Below are 14,186 nucleotides of genomic sequence, written 5' to 3' on the forward strand. Positions count from 1 at the left end.
TTTATACAGCTTTTAATTTTCTCATTTTACTTGACAAAGAAAGGAAGTGAAGTAGTTTCCATGGAATTTATCATGTAGCACCACGTATATAAGCTCTATCAAATACTTATTTTTTAATGATTATTTCTAATTTCAATTTTTTCAAGGATGATTTTTTTTCATAGCAAGTAGTGAGTACTTCAGGTGTAAGAAGTAATTCAATTGTATGCTCTTCCTTTGAAGTTATTATCAGTGTTGCTGGCTTGAATTTTATACATACCAAGAGGTTAAGTATTCTCTATAACCCCTTATTCAGGTAGGAAATAGGGAGAACATTATGGATTACAACCTCAATTTCTATACCACAGCACAGCCTTTTTCCGTTTGAAGTCTCTCTTATCTTCACAACACCCAAGAGCAAAGATCTCGAAGCCCCCGTCCTTCACCTTTTTCATAAGCAAACTCCTCAGTGAAATCAGTTGATGTACAGCTATGCCACAGGGTAGCCTGGAGTATATATTTAGAACAGGTGGTTTCACTTGGTAAGATAATCTTGCCGGCACTCTGTGTGAACCAAGTCCTGCTCCCGGCTCAATGGGATAAAGGGGCCCTTGCCCTCCCTCTCGGTTCTGTTTTCCAAGAACAAATCTGGCACTTTCCGCGTAGTTGTGGGTGGGAGTGTGAATATCAAACTGCCTCACAGAAAGAGCCCTACAGTTGCTAACAGCTGAGTGAAGCTGGTTATGGGGAAAGGTGAACTACTTTCTTAGATGGAAGCTAAAAAGAACATAAAATTGCAAGTGCTTACAAGGAGAGAAAAAGAAAAAAAAAAAGCGATTAACAAAGCACTCACTGCAAGTCCTTCTTTCATAACATCCAACAGCAATTTCTTTTGCTTTGAATTTGTGCTAGTGAAAAAAAGCCAAACACGTTTTCTGTCAATAGCTGTCTGTCTATTAAAAGAGAAGTAGCAATCACCCTTCAATTATAGGGTAGACTGTGACAGTGACAATACACAAAAACAACTACAACCATTTCAGGTGAATCTACTCCCAGAAGTGTCTTACACTTTATACTTTTTTTTTTTTCTTTCCTACATTGAGGCAAAATACAGAATAAAAAGCAGTTAAGAGAGTTGTGGTTGCAGGACTCAGGCAGTAAAACCAACAGAGCGAATATGAATAGAGCCAAGCTGGTGTTCAGACGCGCTTACTCTGAGAAGAATCTGAAAACTGTTTTCTCATCCAGAACTGGGTGTGTGCACATCTTCCTTCTAATGGGATACAGGTTTAAAAATGAGTTAGTATATGCAAAGGCCATTACTTGTGCAAGGATAAACTAGCTTGTTTGTACATCTTTTATGACCATTTGCATACACAAGTGACTACTCAAGGAAATTGTAACATCCATTTGTAAAACCACACTGCAAATTTACAAATGTGAAATCAAAGGACATGTATATTTACATGTATGCAGATAAACATAAAGTTTTACCACACGTTTAATTCACTTGTCATTACAACTTTAATAATGCTATAGATGATAAGTTTTTAACTACAAAGTTGAATTTTAAAAGAATCATATTATATTATGAAGAAGCCTTATACTAGGAAGAAAAGATAGCATCTACAAAAGAACCACCACAAATGTTAGAGTAGCTGTCGCTGTTATAAGCACTTTTTTCCTAGTGTTTCCAGTATAAGCAAGCCAGTTAAAATATTCTCAGCTGCTTTATAACAGCTGCTAAATTTTACAACCATACCTGTTTTCTTTCTAATATTCCCAGGTTATTAATGGTTTTTGCTGTGAACAGAGTAAACTGATTTACGTATGATTAACATAACCTCATTAACATCATTTACTGATTCCTGCACCCCCATAAGAAGGAAGACACCACTGAAAATAACAATGTAAGTCCTACTGGCTGCAGAGAAGGTGGTTCCTTTTTACACCAATTTGTCGGTCCTCATTTTGAATTGCAAAGCAGCGCCACACCCCGCAAAGTCCAGTGATCAGGATTCTGCACTGTTTTCAGGTACAAAGAGAAAATATATGTCAGATCTGTCCTCCGAGGCTTCTTGTAGACAGGACAGGAGTACACACTTCCTTGTTGCTTCTTTGGGTCATGTAGCACTGTCGTGCTAACAGCATACACGTGAACTACAGGAAGACTTGTGAACAGCACCTGAGAACATTAAATAGACACAGGGCTCAGCATTAGGGAAGCAGGATAGGACGTCCAAGCTCCAAACATGCTGGAATGAGACTCAGTGATGGCCTCCAGCAAAAACACCAGCACCTCAGCAGAAGAACACAACAGAACACAAGTTCTATGCTCACCACTACACTGACCCAAACCTATCTTTAGCCACTGGCAGCTCAGGGATGGCAGGCATCAGGAAGCCTGGAAAGAAAAGAAAGCAGGAGAAACCTGTAAAGCTGCACGCCACGGCAAAGGATGGAAAAATGGCAGTGTGGTTCTAGGAGGAAGCGAGATCATAGCCTTTTTCCCCATCCTTTGCCTCTTCAGCTGGTGTTCTCCTTTCTTTCCCTGCTTCCTGTTCCTTGAATGTCAGGTCTGGACTTACAAAGGCCAAGCTGCACTTATCAATCCTCCCTGTTACATCTGCACTTGCTGACAGTGGAGCTTCAAAGGACCAATGTGCCTTTTGTGTGTTTATCCAAACCAGATCCCTTCAGGTCTTCCAGCAGGGAGCAAAAAAGGTCCCAAACCAGCAGCAACACAGGGGCCTGCTGAACACTCCAGAGCACCTGAGAAAACTCCATGTTTGAAGGGTATCCTGTCATAAACCAGGAAACAGTTCTTACCAGAAGCTACCAGGGGCACAGTCTGGCTTTGAAAAGTTTGCCCTCAGCCAGATACAGATGTGTTTTGCCTGCAGAGGAATGACCTCAATGCCAGTTCCAGGACAGATGTCACTGGTTTGGCAAAAATTTACCACACACACAATGGCAGCTTTCCCTATGCAGTGACCAAAGCACATAATCGCTGCTCCTTGGCTAGGTTTTAAATCCGCTCAGTCACCTCAGCACAACGTAACCCCATACATGGATAACTGAGCATTAGCCCAGAACTAACAATCTTTCTCGTACTCAAAAATGTGAGGGACTTCTACTCATCCCAACACTGACCTCCACAGCAGCTGCTGTAATCCCAGGCCCAGGCCTTGGAAGCTGTTATGGAGCCCAATCCCTCAGTCAAAAGAAGACTGACTACAGGTTGCACTGGTTTATTCAGACATAGCAGTGCCTCTGGGACTCCTGAAGCCAAGGGGCCCAGCATCTGGTCTGCTCAAATACAGCACATCCTAAGCTCATCTTCTGACATAAGCTTTTTCATCCGGTCTGGTGGATAGACACCCTTGTCCTCTTCCCAGTCCTGTTTTTTCCTATTTTATCCCTCTTAAAACATGCTGTGAAACCAGTGCTGCAGGCAATCAAATTACTTTCTGGTGTTCTCCGAGCACACCATGTTAAGCCCCAGTCAGTGATGCTCAATCAGTCCTTACCTTTGGTGCAGACTCAACCAGTTTACTGTTTCTGCGGTCCCAACCTGCACCTTCAAGGAAAAGGCCGTATATATAAACCCCACCGATGTCAGCAGGAGGCGGGCCAGCAACATCTTCTTTCATCATCTTGGTCACTTCATTGTGTAAAACAACACTGTCGAGTGCCCATCCTTTTGCTAAATTCATGCGAGTTGTCTCTTGCCTCATAGCAGTTAGGAATCCCTGAGGAGATTGAATATGACACAGAGGCTTTGAAAAAGCTTGAACATACCCATTTCCAACTTTTTTTTCCCAACATAACAGTGACACCAGCAGCATAAAACCTCTTCCCACTGAATCTCATCTACATACAAAACTAAATTCAGTAGTGTAAATCCAGTGCTTTCTCACACCGTTGCAGTACCTACCAGGCATTTGTATATACTTGCTATGCATGTGTTGGTGTGATGAAACCACCAAAGTGGCTTATTTAACATTGGAAGCTGCAAGTATAACTCACACTTCGCTTCACCCACCACCTACTTTACAAAAGGCAGATGGAGAGAGGTTTACACAGCTGGCAGATAAGTGTGGTTTGTGAGGTTCTAAATACAGGTAATTGCTAAACCACAAACAATGCTGGTATTTCATGTGCTATATTACTCACCTTTTCTTATACCAACATTGTAAAAATGCTTTTCAGTCAACAAATCCCAAAGCATTTTACAGTAGACAAAGGAAGTACAAACTGGAATCATGTAATTAACTGCTGAAATGCCTCTGTCACTAGGACGAAACATAGCTGCTGCTCAGTGCAAAGCTGTGATATAGGAAAATAGCATACTATTGGAGACACCAGCAAAATAAACTCACAACGTTTCAGCAACACGGAATGAAACTCATTCTCTGTTCTGCACAGTTACAGTCTCAGGATATGGTTACAAGCTATGACAAGCAAGCCAGGCTGAAGATGCCAGTTAGCTTTTCCATTATAACCGTCCATATGCACACACATTGCAGTACGTGGGAAATACATCAGTCCTAAGAGATGGGAGGACAGACTGCTTTGTACTTCTAGTGGGCACGTTGTGGCTGTACACCTTACTTTACCTTGTGGAAACCCATTTGAGCAGCCATGAGACGTGTGAATAAATCGCAAAAATTGAAGATGCAAGAAGGATTTATTGAGAAGGATGACAAGGGAGGAAGAAGTTTCAGGACAGATTTCAGAGCAGGGGAAGAAGGTGGGAGAATACACAGACACATGGGGAAAACAAAAGGGAGAGGGGCAATTACAGAGATAAGTGTACCAGGAAAGAAATTGCAGCAATGAGTGAATCGTTTAAAATGTTTATTTTTTCATATATTCATCCATAATAGTGGAGGCTGCTCCACTCAGCTACCGTCAGAGCTAAAGGAAAGGAAAAGGCACATGGAAAAGCAGTAGTATCTTGGCTTACTGAGTGCCAGGGGCAGTGTCTGGCTGCTGGGACTGGAGTGATTGCTGCCGCCACTAAGCACTTCTCAGCGACACAATATCCTTCAAGTTATGAGCATATGAGATGACATTCACGAGCTCAGATGACTCAGTTAAATGACATTGGTGGCTTCTCGTTAATACCATTCCAGGGACCCCAGGACAAGTATTGCAAAGAGGTTCTGTGATAGCAAAGATAATTGTAATTGCATTTGAAGTCGTTGAGAACGCTGGTAGGTAGCTAAGGGAGACAGGATTAAAGGCCAAGTTCTTCTATCATAAAGGCCATTAAATGAAAGCAGAATCCTTGGAGTTAATTTGTGGAATTTTAATTTGTGGAAACATGTTAGTATCAGTAGTTTAAAATACACAGTGTTCACTGCCAGAAGACCCCAGTGGGCTACCAGACACCAGATAAACCGAAAAATTAGAGAGAGAAAAAGAGCCTGAAGAGCACAGGACAGAGCAATGACTGTATTCAGGGAATCAGTTCAAAGGCTCTATGGAAATATGGGTATAAAAGTAAGCTCAGAGCTGTGAGCTGTCCTTAGGGATAAGATTTAGACCGCAGACTGTTCTTGCAGAGATAGCAGAACCTATATGCTGTCTGCAATGGGACTTTGTAACATTTATCTGCTCATTAGAATGAATCCTAGACCCTGTTAAGGACTACAGTTGGGAGCTGGAGGCCCAGCTGGGTATCCCACAGCAGGCAATGGCACAATCGACAGCAAGAAAGCATCAAGGGCCTTGAGGTGCGGCTGTAAAGCTCTCCCCAAAACCCTCCCTCTACCAGGCTCATAAATGACCATTTGCCATGATATTTGTTTTGATTTCTAGCATCCTTGCCCTGTTTTGTTTGTCGTTGTTTCTTTGGTTTTGTTTGCTTAAATGTTTTTTGAGTCGGGGTGGTTAAGATTTCATAAATGGGGATAATTATTTCTTGTTTTCCTCACCTGCCTTTTCTCAAACGTCTTCCTGGCTTGCTCACTGAAGGCTGCTAAAACTTTGCTCCTTTGCCTTTGAATAAACCATGCAAACTAACTCTGAACCTACTGAATCAGGCATCCATGGAAGCTATGTCAAGAAATATTGAAATCAATTAAATCTGTCATTTTCACAATCATATTCCCTCCTTTACCTTGCATCTGAGGCCCCTTGTTTTTCACTTATTTTTCCTTTCCTACAGTGAGCAAACAGTGAGCAGGCTTACTATGGAATTAAGTGGGCTCTGAGGAATGGAGGCATTGAACTTCACATTCTTAACAGTATTCACATTGCTTTGGCATCTAAGGCTCTCAGAAATGGGCTGGGTGTCCCTTACGCTGAGTACTCCACAAGCAGAAGGACAGTTCTGCCTTGCTGGGCTTAAAACCCACAGATAGGACAAGTGACAGCAACGGGATACAGAGATGCAAACAAAGATAAATCAGGATCAGCACAACATGAAAATTGGGAGGTAGAAATGAGACATGCATCATGCTATGATTTTAGGGGAAAAATCCGATAACATCAGATTAACTGCCAGGAGGGAAGAGAATTTGAGGCACTCTTCATTTCGCTCACCCCAGTCATCTTGGCCCAATGCAGACACACACAGGGAATCGGGTTTCTTTTATGCAGAAGCCTGAGCCTGCTCTCATTTGTATCACCATAAATAAAAATTAACTTCTGTGAAATCACTGAATTTATCCCAGTATATAACCACTCCAAGAGAAGGCAAAGTCAGTACTATATTTTTTTTATTGCGAGAATGCTTCATTCTCCCAGTGGTATAAATCTACGTTATTGTCTTCTGTCATCCATGGCATTTATCCATTGACTATAAAGCAAGCAGTGAGATCTATGCAAGTAGGCAAATTACAAATTATTTAGGAGCTGCATTTCCTCTCACAAATGAAAGGAGTTTCTCTGACAGTTTCTCTGCTACAACAAACAAGCCATTAGACCAACAGAACTAACACTTCATCACCTCAACTTGCTCGAGAAGATGGAAATCAATTTTCTTAGCATACGAAATAATGGTTATAAACACAGCAATATAATTATTAACAAAAATAATATTTAACTAAATAGAAAATGTCTTTGTTCAGACAAGTTTCTTGCAGAATAAGCCATTCCCACAGCCTGGGTTACATAAAATGGAGACTATAAAAATAACCAACTGATTATTAAATTTGTGCTTGTCAGCACAAATTGATGTTTAAATCAGGTAAGCACATCTGCTTCTGGATTTTTTTTCTCTGCTCATTATGTGTTTAGGAACTTTTAGAACTATGTGTCATGGAGTGTTTAATTTTGGTATTTCTAGAGGCTCTCTGACTTACTATGGTCTATTAAATCATGACTTGTTTGGGGCCATTTTACTCTGATTATTTGGCAGCTTTTTTGAGGAATGCAGATGCATGGATCCAAAAAATAATAATAATAAATGCAGAATGCCTAATTTAGGCTGGCAAAATTTCAGAACTGACACAACCCCAAAGAGAAAAAAATAAAATAAAATAACCAGTTAAAATGACCAGTACAAAATCTGTGTCAGCTCTTCCTCATCTCTAGTGCAAAATCAAACACCAACAAAACCCAGAGTCTACCAGGGTTCCATCCAGCCTGACCATTGCAAGAGCTCCTTTGGAATATTTTAGTGTCGTTAACAAATCAAGTACAGAAGCGTAATCATTTTATTACACCTACTTCTAGTCTCTTTCATATTTTAGCTTGGGAACCCTTTGCTCAGGGATTTTATGAGCACACTTCTGTGCTATAAAGCTGTATGGGCAGACAGCTGACAGACAGGCTAGATGATAGATGAGTATTTCCCAGCAATAGCGCTAGAGAATATTTGCCATGGTTGCTTTCTCTCTTCTAGGCAGCTGTTTCAGCTAGCTTTTGCATTGCTAACAAGTACTGAGATTAAAATACATCTTTAAAATAGCTCTTTGCTAAGGCTCCACAGAAACCTGTTGGCTGGATGCTCTCACAATGACTCACTTCCACAATTCACAGTTCCCACAAACATCTGTGAATCATAAAAAGCTTTAACTAATGTGGATATCTGTACAAGGGATCTATGCACCACGTAGATATGTATGCTTTACCTCTTTTAACTCTGTTATCAGGTGTTTCCTTTTCTGTGTTTCATTCTGTGTCGATTTTTAATTTCATTTTACAGTGCAGAGCAGGGGCTGTATTTTTTATATGTCTCTCCAGACGAAGTCTGGCACTGTTTTGGGATGGTATAAATAACAAGCCTTCCATTTCAAGGAACTGATTTGCAAGGGTTGAGAGTGAAGTCCAAATGTCTTTTTCCTATGTCAAAGTTTTCAAGCTTACCTTGTTTTGTACTTTAAGGGGTTTTCACGCAAAGAATGAAAAACAGATGGAGCAGGGGAAAAAATGAGAAGAATGTGGAAATGAGGAAAATGTGGAAATGTGCAAAGATGTTTTCACCCCATTTCCATTCTATAATCAAAGCAACCATAAGATGCATTCCATTAATTCAGTAACATTATTTTTTGTCTAGCAAAAATTTCTTCAATAGATTTTGAAGTTAATTTAACTGATAGCTATGCTAAAAAAATTACACTTAGTCCTGATCGTGCTAGCTTGAAGGTGTAATTTACCTGTTACACGGTAGTTAGATCAACCTGGCAGACTTACCTGTGGATTAAAGAATCCTGTCATCCAGAACTGATTTGGTCGGCCATCCAGCAGCCAGCTGCTGAACTGCTGGTTTCTTTCAAGAAGCTCAGTGAACCAAAATCCTAAAGTAGTAGACTCCCAGGAAATCCTAAACCACAGTTTTGGAATTCTAGCATCATACATATTATCTAATGCATCTCGCAGTTCTTCGGACATAATTATGGTTCCTGGAAGATAAGTAAAATATTCAGAATGAACTTTTCCCTAGCTCACAAAGGCAATTAAAATTTCCAATGACATTCTGAGTCTAATAAACCCTCTTTTGTTGTCCCTTAATTGCACACCTGTTGCATTGAAATCTTATCAGTTTGCAGTTAATTTGCACAAACTTATATGACTTGATTCAAACAAAATGTGGCAAGATAAAATATACTTCTTCTGGTATTTTAATAAGAAATAAAGGGGTTTTTAGACAATTCCTTCTCCTTTACACACAATATTTATATTCATTATATTGGCAACGCATTCAGAATGTGATTAATCCTTTAAAACTTTTTAATATATTTTAATGTCTCCCAAATACATGATCAAGGATAGAGATATACCATGTAACTCACTTTCATCCTGAGCATGTACTGACAGCGATTATATTCATGAAATTCACTGCTATTAATGATAACTTTGTACAATTCCATTATCAAGATTCCCAGTAGGAAAATTCTATGTAGAATAAATCTAGAGACAAGATATATATATATATATATTTTTTTTTTTTTTTGCAGTGCATGCTCATGTATTCCATGCATAGTACTGATGTCTCCATTAAAATATTGGCAGCTATTAAGCCTATGCTTTTTCTGTGATACTTGCCCTTCCATGTTCCAGAAGTTCTTAGATCTTACCAGTCTGTACACTCAGTGGTACTAAGAGCAGGCACATGACCCATGCCTCTGGATAATTTCTATATTCCAGCTAAAATAAATTGTAGAGACTGATCTGATAGCTTCCATTTTGATTATATGTTCATGTAATACCAATGTTCAGTGCATCGTCATACACACAGAACTGCTGTAATTGCCACAAGGGTTTTTTAAAATGCCGAACAGGATCAGGTGGCTTCTACTACAGAACATGTAAAGAAAAGAGAAGTAGTCTGGGTGACTGTAAACAAGAGCTGCAGCAACCCATCTGAACACCTGTATGGAAATGATGCACGTAATAAGTAAGTGTTTCAAGTCCCTTCCTTCCATTGACATTGGCAGTTGAGTGAAAAAGAAGAATTTCCAGAAACCAAAACACCAGTTTTTAATTTAGATGAATGCAGTGGCTACTCTAAGCACATGTATAATACTGTGTGCAAATCTGGCACTCTCTAACTACATATCAATGTCAAATAGGCTTCATTTTATTCTAGCAGATAATCAAAATCATAGAGACATTTAGGTTGGAAAGGACCTTCAAAATTATCAAGTCCAACAATCAACTTGACCTACTGTGTCCCATCACTAACCCATGCCCCTCAGTGTCACAAATGACCTGCTCTTGTTTACGGGCATTTCTTTCTGTGCAAGAAATGCTGTGAGAAAACTACAGCACACCAAATTAAATTAATTAATTTTAAAATACTGCAGCAATACAGACTAAAGCAAACACATCAGGCCTATCCCGAAATCTCTGTAATAGCTTCATAGTGAGGTTCAGATTTGTGTTCTGGGATATATAAAAATCTTTCATAACACAATAAACAGCCTATTTGGGTATAAACGTTCTCTGACATAAAACTAAAAGCACCAGCGTTTAAGGAAGAAGCCACTCTGTGTCACCTCTCCTTGGCCTACAAAAAATGTAATATAAGGTTATACACTTGATTTGCCCTCTGGAGGTATAAAAAGTAGAAAGCAATTCATGCAATGCATGTTGGCTTCAATTTCAAAGCAGTCTTAGTGAGGGCAGAAAACAAGTAAACAGAGTCCCCCTGCTACCCCTGAGGATCATTACTATCTGAACTGGGAAAGAACCTGTGGTTCTTCTTTTCAGGCTGATGCAGCCAACTTTTTCCTGCAACACGAGTCATGAGAGAGCCACATTTTCTTCCCTTCTTCTTGCAGGCAGGCAGGAGCATTTCAAGTACGGAGATAAAACCAGTCTCTGCCCCAAAGTATGGTGAAACCTCTCAGGATAGCTGCCTGTTATGACTCAGAGCAGCTGCTGAGAACATTAAGCCAAAGAGATCTTGAGGATGAGGTATGTTCACAGCTCTGGCCTTGGCCATATAGTTGCATAAATATTCCTAGTGAGTGGGCGTCAGCTCTGGCAGTAAGCATACAGTGCTTGAATTTCAGCACTACAGCACACCGAATGACATCTGTGGGTGTTGGGATGCATTTCTGCAGCTACAATATTCTGACAAATATAAAAATAATAAAAAAATAAATAATTGTCAGAAATGAAATCGGTAATACATGAGAAAAATAATAGTATATTTCTGGAGAATGGTGATAAATGCATTTGGAAAACAACATTTGATAAACTAAATGAGTAGTGTAACACCATGCACTCCTCACATTTAACTTGTGAGAAGATCAGAGCCCTGGTTACCATATGAAGAGAACAAATGTCCTATGAACTTAATGTGACAGTCTGGAAAGTATTATGAATCACACAGGCCAGCTGTAAATAACTTGGTTATTTTGGGTTTTTACTTTGCGGTATTCCCTTTCGTGAATGGAATAAAGCTCATCTGAAAATGACTGATGAAAGGTCGGGTCAGTTAAAGATGTTAGGGAATTTTGGTGCCTCCAAAATAATATGTATTATAACTATACTGTTTGCAGAGTACACACAGCTTTGAAATTAGGATTCCCCTTCTTCATTGCTCTAAATTTATACCGTCTCACTTCCAAACCACATTCAAATCTATCCAATTGATGTGTAGCAAATAAATCAAACAAATCTATTCGGTTCTGAGAATTTATAGTTTTTATTGATAATTAAATAGTCTGCTCTTCTAAGATGATCTGTTTTTAGGGTGACTCATTCCAAAGGTATAATGTTGTCTACAGAAAGCACCAGGAACTTTCTTATTTCATGTAGTTGCTACCACACCTACCATGAGCTGAAAATGGTGGCATTTTCTCCTAAATGTGCAAAATGTGTTTCTAAGCAGTTTTCCTAGCCAGGAAGTATGCGTAACTGTTAATGAGAGGTCTAGAAATAATACACCACACTTCGTAAAAGACAACAGAAGGCACTCTGGATGAGAAGTAAATAATGGATGAGAGTTACTGAGCCAAGAGTAACTACGCCTCAGGACACGCTAGACTCGTCCCTCCCATTTCTCAGACGAATTCCCCGTTGTTACATTACGTTCATGTCTTCAGTGAGTACTCTTAATCATCTTTAAATAAAATCTTCAACCAAAAGTGGAATACACAGACGATCCCTACAAGCCTTCCACACACACACTGTAAGGATCATTAAGGTAAGGGTCCAAGACCTGTCAGTCCAAAACTCTATGATTATTGCCAACAAGTAAAACTAAAATTGTATTAGTCTTAGCAGTTTTTAAACCAAAATTAGTCTAAACATAACCTCCCCATTTAAGTTTCATCTTATCTTTGAGAAAAGGTGATAATCATTGGGAAGAAGATGATACTCCCACCCTTAGTGGGAGACTGTCTTTCCCATGTGCTCTAGAAAGAATAGGTTCCTAAGCTTCTGTTTCTCACCACAGATTATAATAAATAATGACCTAATGCTCTGGGCTCTTTTGGAGTTCAGTTATACTCCCCTTGTAAGGTACAATGAATGGAAATAACTTACAGCAACATGATGAAAACACTACTATCAAAATTGCAGTATTCTGAGTTTAAAAAATAGTGAAGCTTTACTTCATTCTTCCAGGGGCCTAACATGAGGTTGTGTAGATGACCTAGGACTTCTAAGTGATTCCTATTAGGTATGTAGGAGTATATGTTACCTCATGTCTACATGAAGTCCCACGTGTTCCAAAATATTCTCTGATGAATGACAAAAAGGAAACACCTAAGGCCAGCACACAGGCTATCAGTGCAGTCCAAGGATGGTGAGGAACTAAAAGCAGATAATTATATATTTTTTAAAAAAGGTAGCAAATCAATGACTGAGATGAAATCAAGCAAATCAAGTCCTGGTTCGTAGGTTATGTATGGCATGCATTACATGCATGAAAGTATGCTAGCTTTGTAATGATGGGTGCTTTATTGTAGTTTCAGTGAAAAGCTTGCTTAAGCTTGGTAGGGCTTCTCCATGACAAATGCCACAGTGACTTCTGAAGTTCCTATTTCTACTTATTCCCCTTCCTTTCCTTTCTATGTTGGTCTTATGATTCCCATAGTTATTTGTTCAATGCTAGTCCTGTAAGTAAAAAGTTAAATGTATGGAACAAAATTCCTGGGCCAGTACACAATGTAGAAATCACTACGTACCAGTAGTCACGTGAAAGCTTGTAGAGGGGCTGCTGTATTCTCAGGAAATTTGTTAACATGAAAAGCACTCCTCTTCCTAACTCTGCAATTACTGCATAAATACAAGCAGGAGTTCTGTGACCACATGACACATGCATATATGACATGCAAGGGTAACAAATCAAAGGTTTCGTGTATGGCTTCAACTTGTCATGAGGTAGGCAGTTCTAAAGGTTTCGTTTGAAAACACGAAGTTATCAGGTACCACAAACAAATGCCAAGTGGATGTAGGTTTTTGATCAAAGTAGAATCTAGATATACTCATAAATAAATGAGCTAAGCATTTACCTCTTTCACATAACAGGCTTTTAAGCAGAATACTACGTAGATAAAAAAGCAGTAAATAAAACATATTAAAAGCTGTGTTTTTTTTTCCATCACCAAGGATTCAATATAAACATTCAGTGCTACTGCAAGCACAATCCACTGCTGAGGTTCATGGAAACCACTCATGAGGAACTAGCGGTGACTCCCACAGAATCTCCCTTGTCACTTTCTTCACTGCTAGAAGAGACATTTAGGTGCCATCAAAACACTTACCACTCCTACTTCAGTGCATGGAGGAACAAGATGACCTCCCCCACACCAACCTCACAAAGAGCCAGCATGCAGTTTCTCCCTACTCAAGCAAACTGCACCAGAGACTAGGAGTAACTGAATGGGTCGTTACTGTTCATTGCAGTTAAAGACACTGTCTTCATTAGTGGCAGAGGTGGTCTGAAGTGCCCACTCCCCGTTAAACAGCTATGGTATTAATATTCACTGCCAGAGGCATGTACCCTTCCACAGAAGAAAGGCAAGGCATCTACACAGGAACTGTATAACTTGTATATTGCACTGCAAATACAGTCACCCTCTGCGAGGGGCTCAAGATCGTATCCCTTTAGGATCTAGAGTTTTGGTTCAATCCCCATGTCTTACTACTCTCCAGATGAAAAGATGAGAAAACAGCTTCTTCCTCCTGTCTAAAAATATTTCTTTTTTTTGCAACATAGTCTCTCTTTAGGTCACTTGAGAGGACAGTCATCATTGCCGTGTTCTGATTTATGTGGAACTGTATTATACCAACTGTGA

The 14,186-nt window shown here is 39.6% G+C and overlaps 1 protein-coding gene across 1 annotated transcript in view; it reads right to left on the minus strand.

Annotated features, from left to right (window-relative positions):
• Positions 1–1,242: 1,242 nt before the first annotated feature.
• LOC137850821 (dynein axonemal heavy chain 5-like) overlaps positions 1,243–14,186 on the minus strand; it is a 147,919-nt gene continuing 134,975 nt past the window's right edge. The window contains exons 74-76 of the mRNA XM_068671256.1: positions 8,626–8,834; positions 3,510–3,731; positions 1,243–2,164 (exon numbers count right to left, since the gene is read on the minus strand). Coding sequence (XP_068527357.1) covers positions 1,946–2,164; positions 3,510–3,731; positions 8,626–8,834 — 650 coding nt within the window. The 3' untranslated portion in view covers positions 1,243–1,945. The remainder of the gene's footprint in view (positions 2,165–3,509; positions 3,732–8,625; positions 8,835–14,186) is intronic.

This window comes from Anas acuta, chromosome 2 (assembly GCF_963932015.1).
Source record: "Anas acuta chromosome 2, bAnaAcu1.1, whole genome shotgun sequence".
NCBI lineage: Eukaryota > Metazoa > Chordata > Aves > Anseriformes > Anatidae > Anas > Anas acuta.